This window comes from Mytilus trossulus, chromosome 12 (assembly GCF_036588685.1).
Source record: "Mytilus trossulus isolate FHL-02 chromosome 12, PNRI_Mtr1.1.1.hap1, whole genome shotgun sequence".
NCBI lineage: Eukaryota > Metazoa > Mollusca > Bivalvia > Mytilida > Mytilidae > Mytilus > Mytilus trossulus.
This window is the reverse complement of record NC_086384.1, coordinates 10229046-10243082: the sequence shown is the minus strand read 5'-3', so window position 1 is coordinate 10243082 and position 14037 is coordinate 10229046. Positions and strand designations below refer to the sequence as shown.

The 14037-nt window shown below is 33.2% G+C and overlaps 1 protein-coding gene across 1 annotated transcript in view; it reads right to left on the bottom strand.

The window, feature by feature from the left end:
- Positions 1-4709: 4709 nt before the first annotated feature.
- LOC134693205 (uncharacterized) overlaps positions 4710-14037 on the bottom strand; it is a 42944-nt gene continuing 33616 nt past the window's right edge. The window contains exon 4 of the mRNA XM_063553935.1: positions 4710-4860. Within this exon, the coding sequence (XP_063410005.1) occupies positions 4777-4860 (84 nt within the window). The 3' untranslated portion in view covers positions 4710-4776. The remainder of the gene's footprint in view (positions 4861-14037) is intronic.

The following is a 14037-nucleotide window of genomic DNA, read 5'->3' as shown; positions in this document are numbered from 1 at the left end:
TTCACGACAAGAATTGAAAAATATTATTTCGTAATACGGCAAAGAGGGAGGGCCAATTTGGCGGAGATTTGTTTCATTCGATAAGATAGGTAAATAATGTTTTAAATAGCCCGATAGATGCTAATTATAGTACAAGAAAATACGTCACATTATTTATTTTCATACCTTGAACAGGTATTTCTACAAAAACAAGGCCAAGACTATTGTTTTTTTAATATTGATTTTATTTTATTATTGACATCCTTTATGCGAGGTGCCATACCATTTTACTTGTCAAGGAGCCAAATAATATCGAACTAATTCAAATCGTGATTTTCTCATTCTGAATATGTATATCTGTATTTGTCCTGGTCTTTTAAGGTTTTATCGTCTATAAGATAAGACAAGAAAATACATGTACATGTATAAATTTTAACCGGAGAACATCTTACATCAGTTGGTCAATGGTCACCCTGTGTTACTACTTCATGTTTTATTGCCTTCTCTGTAATTTTAACAAATCGGCCCTTCGTTGTGATACAGATGCAACAGCTTCTTGATGTTTTACCTACAATCACGATTTGTAGTGTAATTGATTTGTTCTGTTATTTTGTTTTATTTTTCTAATGAGTTAGGTACCCGTGTATAGACGGTGGTAAAATTTCAGTACTAGTATCTTTACAGTTTGTGATTTTGGCGACAAAATTGTCGTTGACTGCATTTGTTACATATAATACCATGTTCAAAAAAGGTTTCAACGAATTGTTTTTTGTTGTTATTAAACTTGTATACAATGGCCTTATTTTAAGTTATGTGCATATTACACCCGCAACATGTAGGCTTAATTTCTATAGAATTAATTCTCGTGTTATTGGTTATGTACAGGCACCTACATCAGTTTGACGGCAGTTGTCCCTTGGATATATGTAATAATGTAAACACATGAATAGAAATTAATTCAAGAGTATGGACAGTCATAGGATTGCTAACAATAAGCGATACAGTATTTTTTCCTTGATACACGTAAAAAAATATGATAGAAACTTTGAAATTTAATATAACAACACAAAAAAATGCAAAAGTTCTGAGCGAGGTTCGAACCCTTTCTTCAAAACCATCATTTCGTGCCATTTATTAGTAGTTATGTTTCTTATCATTGTTTCTCTGACTTATTTAGAAGCTATATCGGTACAAAAAATAAAAATTAAAATCACAAAAATACTGAACTCAGAGGAAAATCAATTTGGAAAGTCCATAATCACATGGCAAAATCAAAAAACAAAACGCATAAAAAACGAATGGACAAGAACTGTCATATTCCTGACTTGGTACAGGCATTTTCAAATGTAGAAAATGGTGGATTAAACCTGGTTCTATAGCGCTAACCCTCTCACTTTAATAACAGTTTAAAAACAATTAATCGATGTTACAATTTTTTCTTTAAAAAGTTGTTTTTTATGTTATAAGGACACACTAAACCAATTTCATTTTTGAAGTAAAAAGTAGTATGAATAACAACAGTCATAAAAAGCATAACTTTTTTTTGGTTTGAAATGTCCTTCTTGGGATATTCCCTGTTTTTTCCACATAAAAACACCCGAAAATCCGGTTATTGGACTTTCATCCTTTTTGAGGGTTAAATTAACTATTGATCACACATATAATACTATATGTAAATCGAGATATTGATCAAAAAGCATTTTTATTTTTTGTTTTTATAGTAAATTTTATTCTGTCGTCACATTTTGAAATTGCCATGCACTGGCCCTTCTGTGAAAAAAATCCTCGGCACATTGGCCCTACCTCTTACACAATACGTGATCGTTGTTTACACATTCAGAGAAATAATATTCTTCGTGCTGGTAATTTTTTTTCGACAGTTGGACTCTCAATCTTAAAAACTTTTATTTGCTATATTTTGGATTAAACTTTCTCTGAAATTGTGCAATACAGCCTTGGTTTATCATTTATTCATTTTTGTTTTTGGTAAATTTAATTTACAGAAACATATAATACATGAAAGCATCAACACGTACATTCTGCTTTTTATGGGGGCTGAATGTAGCTCAAAATTTGAAAATGCCTGTACCAAGTCAGGAATATGACAGTTCTTGTCCATTCGTTTTTGATGCGTTTTTGTTTTTTGATTTTGCCATGTGATTATGGACTTTCCAAATTGATTTTCCTCTGAGTTCAGTATTTTTGTGATTTTACTTTTTTTTTTTTTCAAATAAATAACAAAATAAGATATGTTTTTCTTATTATCTTTTTAATTGTAATTGCTAACTAGTGGTTTGACGTATGGTCTACTCCCGAGAGTAGAACCATCTATCTGGCAGCAAGAGTTATTGGTGAATGACTTATTTCTGAAATATCTGACATTCTTCCTCAGTCATGATAACCTTCCATCATTACCGAACTGAACATAGATATAACACGACGGGTGCCGTATACGGTGTAGGAAATGCTGTAAACCCTTCCGGAGCACATGATTCCACTCCCGGATTTTAGTGGAGTTCGTGTTGTTTCTTAATTATTATTTATAACTGTTGATGTAAATGTCCTTTGCTTTTGTGAGTCTTTGTTTTACTCCTTGGTTTTGATTGTTATTGTCTTATTTCCGTTCTAATGTTTAAAAGTTCTTAAGGGAGTTCGCTTCTCAGTTTCAAAATAATAAACGTCTCAAATCAGTAGAATACCTTGATAGGTGATAAATAAAGGAATCAAAAGAGCAAACAATGTCAGAAAAATGTTCTCTCGACTTTTCGTAGCTTTATCATTGACAAGTTTAAGTTCTCCAAATCTATTGAATAATAATTAAAATTTTATAAGACTTTTACAGATTGCTTATCATTATCCATGTGAAAGATTGATAAAATGAAAAATGGGGACAATGGGCAATTTTTAAGGCCATTAAATGGATAAAACCAGAGGATTTCGAAAACCAGACAAAAATCCCAAAACATAACAAGCGAACATCCTTAAATAACGTATAGTAATAAAACAAGATTTATTGTGGATTGTTTTAAGTTATATAAATAGTTCCTGGTAGATGACTGTGCTGTTCTGAAGTTACCGTGTAAATACTACATGTAATGAACACGACATTGTGCTAAATGGGAATATTATTATTATTTACATGTTGAGCTAGTGACCTACGATATATATGGGGTCAGTAAATTCCAAAAAATGGTGAGAGCGATGATCAAACCCAATATGGAATTTACTGACCCCGTATATATCGTTAAGTCACTAGGACACTTTGCAACGCATTTATCTTACCAACTATCTTTCTTTGTTGAATAAACTCATCATAGATACCAGGACTAAATTTTGTATAAACGCCAGACGCGCGTTTCGTCTACAAAAGACTTATCAGTGACGCTCGAATCCAAAAAAGTTAAAAGGCCAAATAAAGTACGAAGTTGAATTTTGGCTAGAGTTGTTGTCTTATTTGCAACCATACCACATCTATTTATTTGTATACTAGTCTTACAATTTTTTTCAAATTTCAATTTGAAGAACCTAACTTCTGTGTTGACTTGAGTTATCATTGATTTGTTCATAATTATAAATTAAAAACAAAACTTTGAACTTAAAAACAAATAATGCTTTTCTACCTCAGACTACCTTAGCTGTATTTTTGGCAAAGCTTTTAAGGAATGTTTGGTCCTTAAGGTGGTACCTAACACTACAGGGAGATAACTCTGTAAAATCAGCTTAACGTCTTTATTACGTTGTGTTGTAAAGGGAAAAATAAGCTTCTCAATGATCAAAATTGGTGTTTGTCAAACTACTATATAACCAGTGTAATTTTTCTGATAAAACGGTTGGTTCAAAATTTTTGAAATTTTTTATTATTTTGTTAAAGGGTTAAAGTAAATACTTTGTCAAAATTTTATGAAAATGAAACGAGCCACATTCATTTTAGTGAAAGTGTTGGGTACCACCTTAATGCTCTTCAACTTCGTACACTATCTGGTTTTTCAAACATTTTTTGATTCGAGCGTCACTGATGAGTCTTTTTTTAGACGAAACGCGCGTCAAGCGTAAATATGAAATTTTGAACCTGGTATCCATGATGATTTTATACATTGTTCTGCACAAAAACATTTATGTCAACTGTACAATTTAATATCAACAACCTTGATATAAAAATATTAAACAGAACTTTCAATACATGTATAGTGCCATTTTCGTAACTGAACTACCCAACGTGTATTGAAATAAGTCAAGCCTAATAACCTAATATGGAATATACACGGTCTCCAATCGGACGCTTTTAACCAATTATATTCCTAGAAATGTATAAGAGTTAAGATAATTCTGAATCTACATGGGAGATATTCTCCTTAGTCATCACAAGTATCATTTACCCTTGAATAAAGGCAACAGTAGTATACCGCTGTTCAAAACTCATAAATCCATGGACAAAAAACAAAATTGGGATAACAAACTAAAACCGAGGGAAACGCATTAAATATAAGAGGAGAACAACGACACAACACCGAAACGCAACACACACAGAAACGGACCAAGCATCAGACAAAACACCACGAGAATAACAAATATAACATGAAAACCAAATACATGAATTTGGGATAGACAAGTACCGTGCCACGTCTTATCTCAAAAATAAAAGAGATGACGAATGTACCTTGTAAAGGTGACTGTATTGATTATGTGTTTTGCTTTTCGGAAATAAATTTGTCCAATATTCAAAAATCAAATGGAATACACTTATTTTTATTATATTGTAAAAACTATTTACACAAATATGTATAGACAATGATATAATTATGAGTAATAAATAGAAATAGTTGTCCCATGTCTCATCCGTAACCTTCTGGTTGTCGTCAGGCATTCATTATCGTAGATTACCTGTAAATTAAAAGGTAACTTTTGTTAGTGGTTGACAATGAAGAGATAGTCATTAAGCTCTTAGAAATTACAACAGAACAGTGACAATATAGATAAGGTGTAATGACATAAAAGGTCTCGAAACACATTAACTCCAAAAGGAGCTTTTGTTAATAGAAACCATGTTAATTATGTGTATCAGCGGGAGAGGGGATGGGGAAAGTAAAAACATTACAATGTAGATATCCCTATACACATAATTAACAGCGCCTTGTAATGTTTCATAGCCTGACCTTATACAACAGTACAATTTATATCATCCACAAGAAATGACCAAATTGTGATATTTACACAATTATATATTGAATTCTAGATATTATTAAAATTTTGGCTGACCTAAATCTTGACGTGAGAATAAGTCCTACAAATAACGTTTGAACCAATCAGAACGTCAAAAATAGTGACCTTTCCTCAATGCAACACCATTTTCAAACTCAAACTGAATGCGAATTCTTTTTGTATTTCATATACAGCTCAGATTTATTCAAATTTTCAAACTGTAAATACAAGACCAGGTATAGTGTTATTTTGTACAATTTACGCATATTCTTTTTAATAATTATTTTTTTAGGCAGAAAGAATGATAGTTATTGTTTAACGTAATGTACTTGTACTTTAAATGCATTTGATTTCATTTACTATTATGGGGTTTCTGACTCTGATTGTCATCGTTACTGATTATTATGTCACTTCATTTAAAGTCGTTTGCGGTGAACACCTTTTTTTAAACACGAAATGTACAATGTATATCGTTTGTTAAGTGCATTTGGACTCGTAAACTTGCTGACATATCTTGTTGATTTTTTTCGTAGTGCAATAGCATCATTAGGTTCATTGTTTCGAATATAAGAAAGGTTAGGTACTAAAACTATCTAGATTTGAACTGTCAATTCATGATGGTATAAATTGTTTAAAACTTCTGGTATGAACAACTAGAATGAAAAGATCCTACTAAAATCATACATTGATGTATGTACACCTAATGGAATGAACGACTAGAATGAAAAGATCCTACTCAAATCATACCTTGATGTATGTGCACATAACGGTATGGACGACTAGAATGAAAAGATCCTACTAAAATCATACCTTGATGTATGTACACCTAATGGTATGAACGACTAGAATGAAAAGATCCTACTCAAATCATACATTGATGTATGTGCACCTAATGGTTTGAACGACTAGAATGAAAAGATCCTACTCAAATAATACCTTGATGTATGTACACCTAATGGTATGAAAACGACTAGAATGAAAAGATCCTACTAAAATCATACATTGATGTATATGCACCTAATGGTTTGAACGACTAGAATGAAAAGATCCTACTCAAATCATACCTTGATGTATGTGCACCTAATGGTTTAAACGACTAGAATGAAAAGATCCTACTCAAATCATACATTGATGTATATGCACCTAATGGTATGAACGACTAGAATGAAAAGATCCTACTCAAATCATACCTTGATGTATGTGCACCTAACGGTATGAACGACTAGAATGAAAAGATACTACTCAAATCATACCTTGATGTATGTGCACCTAATGGTTTAAACGACTAGAATGAAAAGATCCTACTCAAATCATACCTTGATGTATGTGCACCTAATGGTTTGAACGACTAGAATGAAAAGATCCTACTCAAATTATACCTTGATGTATGTGCACCTAATGGTATGGACGACTAGAATGAAAATATCCTACTCAAATCATACCTTGATGTATATGCACATAATGGTATGAACGACTAGAATGAAAAGATCCTACTCAAATCATACCTTGATGTATGTCCACATAATGGTTTGAACGACTAGAATGAAAAGATCCTACTCAAATCATACCTTGATGTATGTGCACCTAATGGTATGAAAACGACTAGAATGAAAAGATCCTACTCAAATCATACCTTGATGTATGTGCACCTAATGGTTTAAACGACTAGAATGAAAAGATCCTACTAAAATCATACATACCTTGATGTATATGCACCTAATGGTTTAAACGACTAGAATGAAAAGATCTTACTCAAATCATACCTTAATGTATGTGCACCTTATGGTATGAAAACGACTAGAATGAAAAGATCCTACTCAAATCATACCTTGATGTATGTACAGCTAATGGTATGAACGACTAGAATGAAAAGATCCTACTCAAATCATACCTTGATGTATATGCACCTAATGGTATGAACGACTAGAATGGAAAGATCCTACTCAAATCATACCTTGATGTATATGCACCTAATGGTTTGAACGACTAGAATGAAAAGATCCTACTCAAATCATACCTTAATGTATGTCCACCTAATGGTTTGAACGACTAGAATGAAAAGATCCTACTCAAATCATACCTTGATGTATATGCATCTAATGGTATGAACGACTAGAATGGAAAGATCCTACTCAAATCATACCTTGATGTATGTGCACCTAATGGTATGAACGACTACAATGAAAAGATCCTACTAAAATCATACCTTGATGTATATGCACCTAATGGTTTGAACGACTAGAATGAAAAGATCCTACTCAAATTATACCTTGATGTATGTCCACCTAAAGGAATGAACGACTAGAATGAAAAGATGCTACTCAAATCATACCTTGATGTATATGCACCTAATGGTATGAACGACTAGAATGAAAAGATCCCAATTAAATCATACCTTGATGTATATGCACCTAATGGTTTGAACGACTAGAATGAAAAGATCCTACTCAAATCATACCTTGATGTATGTGCACCTAATGGTTTAAACGACTAGAATGAAAAGATCCTACTCAAATCATACCTTGATGTATATGCACATAATGGTATGAACGACTAGAATGAAAAGATCCTACTCAAATCATACCTTGATGTATGTCCACATAATGGTTTGAACGACTAGAATGAAAAGATCCTACTCAAATCATACCTTGATGTATGTGCACCTAATGGTATGAAAACGACTAGAATGAAAAGATCCTACTCAAATCATACCTTGATGTATGTGCACCTAATGGTTTAAACGACTAGAATATAAAGATCCTACTAAAATCATACCTTGATGTATATGCACCTAATGGTTTTAACGAATAGAATGAAAAGATCTTACTCAAATCATACCTTAATGTATGTGCACCTAATGGTATGAAAACGACTAGAATGAAAAGATCCTACTCAAATCATACCTTGATGTATGTGCACCTAACAGTATGAACGACTAGAATGAAAAGATCCTACTAAAATCATACCTTGATGTATGTGCACCTAACGTTATGAACGACTAGAATGAAAAGATCCTACTATAATCATACCTTGATGTATGTGCACCTAATGGTTTAAACGACTAGAATGAAAAGATCCTACTCAAATCATACCTTGATGTATGTGCACCTAATGGTATGAACGACTAGAATGAAAAGATCCTACTCAAATCATACCTTGATGTATGTGCACCTAATGGTTTGAACGACTAGAATGAAAAGATCCTACTCAAATTATACCTTGATGTATGTGCACCTAATGGTATGGACGACTAGAATGAAAATATCCTACTCAAATCATACCTTGATGTATATGCACATAATGGTATGAACGACTAGAATGAAAAGATCCTACTCAAATCATACCTTGATGTATGTCCACATAATGGTTTGAACGACTAGAATGAAAAGATCCTACTCAAATCATACCTTGATGTATGTGCACCTAATGGTATGAAAACGACTAAAATGAAAAGATCCTACTCAAATCATACCTTGTATATGTGCACCTAATGGTTTAAACGACTAGAATGAAAAGATCCTACTAAAATCATACCTTGATGTATATGCACCTTATGGTTTAAACGACTAGAATGAAAAGATCTTACTCAAATCATACCTTAATGTATGTGCACCTAATGGTATGAAAACGACTAGAATGAAAAGATCCTACTCAAATTATACCTTGATGTATGTGCACCTAATGGTATGGACGACTAGAATAAAAATATCCTACTCAAATCATACCTTGATGTATATGCACATAATGGTATGAACGACTAGAATGAAAAGATCCTACTCAAATCATACCTTGATGTATGTCCACATAATGGTTTGAACGACTAGAATGAAAAGATCCTACTCAAATCATACCTTGATGTATGTGCACCTAATGGTATGAAAACGACTAGAATGAAAAGATCCTACTCAAATCATACCTTGTATATGTGCACCTAATGGTTTAAACGACTAGAATGAAAAGATCCTACTAAAATCATACCTTGATGTATATGCACCTTATGGTTTAAACGACTAGAATGAAAAGATCTTACTCAAATCATACCTTAATGTATGTGCACCTAATGGTATGAAAACGACTAGAATGAAAAGATCCTACTCAAATCATACCTTGATGTATGTGCACCTAATGGTATGAAAACGACTAGAATGAAAAGATCCTACTCAAATTATACCTTGATGTATGTGCACCTAATGGTATGGACGACGACTAGAATGAAAATATCCTACTCAAATCATACCTTGATGTATATGCACATAATGGTATGAACGACTAGAATGAAAAGATCCTACTCAAATCATACCTTGATGTATGTCCACATAATGGTTTGAACGACTAGAATGAAAAGATCCTACTCAAATCATACCTTGATGTATATGCACCTAATGGTTTAAACGACTAGAATGAAAAGATCTTACTCAAATCATACCTTAATGTATGTGCACCTAATGGTATGAAAACGACTAGAATGAAAAGATCCTACTCAAATCATACCTTGATGTATGTGCACCTAATGGTATGAAAACGACTAGAATGAAAAGATCCTTCTAAAATCATACCTTGATGTATGTGCACCTAATGGTTTAAACAACTAGAATGAAAAGATCCTACTCAAATCATGCCTTGATGTATGTGCACCTAATGGTTTAAACGACTAGAATGAAAAGATCCTACTCAAATCATACCTTGATGTATATGCACCTAATGGTTTGAACGACTAGAATGAAAAGATCCTACTCAAATTATACCTTGATGTATGTGCACCTAATGGTATGGACGACTAGAATGAAAATATCCTACTCGAATCATACCTTGATGTGTATGCACATAATGGTATGAACGACTAGAATGAAAAGATCCTACTCAAATCATACCTTGATGTATGTCCACATAATGGTTTGAACGACTAGAATGAAAAGATCCTACTCAAATCATACCTTGATGTATGTGCACCTAATGGTATGAAAACGACTAGAATGAAAAGATCCTACTCAAATCATACCTTGATGTATGTGCACCTAATGGTTTAAACGACTAGAATATAAAGATCCTACTAAAATCATACCTTGATGTATATGCACCTAATGGTTTTAACGAATAGAATGAAAAGATCTTACTCAAATCATACCTTAATGTATGTGCACCTAATGGTATGAAAACGACTAGAATGAAAAGATCCTACTCAAATCATACCTTGATGTATGTGCACCTAACAGTATGAACGACTAGAATGAAAAGATCCTACTAAAATCATACCTTGATGTATGTGCACCTAACGTTATGAACGACTAGAATGAAAAGATCCTACTATAATCATACCTTGATGTATGTGCACCTAATGGTTTAAACGACTAGAATGAAAAGATCTTACTCAAATCATACCTTGATGTATGTGCACCTAATGGTATGAACGACTAGAATGAAAAGATCTTACTCAAATCATACCTTGATGTATGTGCACCTAATGGTATGGACGACTAGAATGAAATGATCTTACTCAAATCATACCTTGATGTATATGCACCTAATGGTATGAACGACTAGAATGAAAAGATCCTACTCAAATCATACCTTGATGTATGTGCACCTAATGGTATGAAAACGACTAGAATGAAAAGATCCTACTCAAATCATACCTTGATGTATGTGCACCTAACAGTATGAACGACTAGAATGAAAAGATCCTACTAAAATCATACCTTGATGTATGTGCACCTAACGTTATGAACGACTAGAATGAAAAGATCCTACTATAATCATACCTTGATGTATGTGCACCTAATGGTTTAAACGACTAGAATGAAAAGATCTTACTCAAATCATACCTTGATGTATGTGCACCTAATGGTATGAACGACTAGAATGAAAAGATCTTACTCAAATCATACCTTGATGTATGTGCACCTAATGGTATGGACGACTAGAATGAAATGATCTTACTCAAATCATACCTTGATGTATATGCACCTAATGGTATGAACGACTAGAATGAAAAGATCCTACTCAAATCATACCTTGATGTATGTGCACCTAATGGTATGAAAACGACTAGAATGAAAAGATCCTACTCAAACCATACCTTGATGTATATGCACCTAATGGTATGAAAACGACTAGAATGAAAAGATCTTACTCAAATCATACCTTGTATATGTGCACCTAATGGTTTAAACGACTAGAATGAAAAGATCCTACTAAAATCATACCTTGATGTATATGCACCTAATGGTTTAAACGACTAGAATGAAAAGATCTTACTCAAATCATACCTTAATGTATGTGCACCTATTGGTATGAAAACGACTAGAATGAAAAGATCCTACTCAAATCATACCTTGATGTATGTGCACCTAATGGTATGAAAACGACTAGAATGAAAAGATCCTACTCAAATTATACCTTGATGTATGTGCACCTAATGGTATGGACGACGACTAGAATGAAAATATCCTACTCAAATCATACCTTGATGTATATGCACATAATGGTATGAACGACTAGAATGAAAAGATCCTACTCAAATCATACCTTGATGTATGTCCACATAATGGTTTGAACGACTAGAATGAAAAGATCCTACTCAAATCATACCTTGATGTATATGCACCTTATGGTTTAAACGACTAGAATGAAAAGATCTTACTCAAATCATACCTTAATGTATGTGCACCTAATGGTATGAAAACGACTAGAATGAAAAGATCCTACTCAAATCATACCATGATGTATGTGCACCTAATGGTATGAAAACGACTAGAATGAAAAGATCCTACTAAAATCATACCTTGATGTATGTGCAACTAATGGTTTAAACGACTAGAATGAAAAGATCCTACTCAAATCATACCTTGATGTATGTGCACCTAATGGTTTAAACGACTAGAATGAAAAGATCCTACTCAAATCATACCTTGATGTATGTGCACCTAATGGTTTGAACGACTAGAATGAAAAGATCCTACTCAAATTATACCTTGATGTATGTGCACCTAATGGTATGGACGACTAGAATGAAAATATCCTACTCGAATCATACCTTGATGTATATGCACATAATGGTATGAACGACTAGAATGAAAAGATCCTACTCAAATCATACCTTGATGTATGTCCACATAATGGTTTGAACGACTAGAATGAAAAGATCCTACTCAAATCATACCTTGATGTATGTGCACCTAATGGTTTAAACGACTAGAATGAAAAGATCCTACTAAAATCATACCTTGATGTATATGCACCTAATGGTTTAAACGACTAGAATGAAAAGATCTTACTCAAATTATACCTTAATGTATGTGCACCTAATGGTATGAAAACGACTAGAATGAAAAGATCCTACTCAAATCATACCTTGATGTATGTGCACCTAACAGTATGAACGACTAGAATGAAAAGATCCTACTAAAATCATACCTTGATGTATGTGCACCTAACGGTATGAACGACTAGAATGAAAAGATCCTACTATAATCATACCTTGATGTATGTGATCCTAATGGTTTAAACGACTAGAATGAAAAGATCTTACTCAAATCATACCTTGATGTATGTGCACCTAATGGTATGAACGACTAGAATGAAAAGATCCTATTCAAATCATACCTTGATGTATGTGCACCTAATGGTATGGACGACTAGAATGAAATGATCTTACTCAAATCATACCTTGATGTATATGCACCTAATGGTATGAAAACGACTAGAATGAAAAGATCCTACTCAAATCATACCTTGATGTATGTGCACCTAATGGTATGAACGACTAGAATGAAAAGATCCTACTCAAATCATACCTTGATGTATATGCACCTAATGGTATGAACGACTAGAATGGAAAGATCCTACTCAAATCATACCTTGATGTATATGCACCTAATGGTATGAACGACTAGAATGGAAAGATCCTACTCAAATCATACCTTGATGTATGTCCACCTAATGGTTTGAACGACTAGAATGAAAAGATCCTACTCAAATCATACCTTAATGTATGTGCACCTAATGGTATGAACGACTAGAATGAAAAGATCCTACTCAAATCATACCTTGATGTATATGCACCTAATGGTATGAACGACTAGAATGGAAAGATCCTACTCAAATCATACCTTGATGTATATGCACCTAATGGTTTGAACGACTAGAATGAAAAGATCCTACTCAAATCATACCTTAATGTATGTGCACCTAATGGTATGAACGACTAGAATGAAAAGATCCTACTCAAATCATACCTTGATGTATATGCACCTAATGGTATGAACGACTAGAATGGAAAGATCCTACTCAAATCATACCTTGATGTATGTGCACCTAATGGTATGAACGACTAGAATGAAAAGATCCTACTAAAATCATACCTTGATGTATATGCACCTAATGGTTTGAACGACTAGAATGAAAAGATCCTACTCAAATCATACCTTGATGTATGTGCACCTAATGGTATGAACGACTAGAATGAAAAGATCTTACTCAAATCATACCTTGTATATGTGCACCTAATGGTTTAAACGACTAGAATGAAAAGATCCTACTAAAATCATACCTTGATGTATATGCACCTAATGGTTTAAACGACTAGAATGAAAAGATCTTACTCAAATCATACCTTAATGTATGTGCACCTATTGGTATGAAAACGACTAGAATGAAAAGATCCTACTCAAATCATACCTTGATGTATGTGCACCTAATGGTATGAAAACGACTAGAATGAAAAGATCCTACTCAAATTATACCTTGATGTATGTGCACCTAATGGTATGGACGACGACTAGAATGAAAATATCCTACTCAAATCATACCTTGATGTATATGCACATAATGGTATGAACGACTAGAATGAAAAGATCCTAC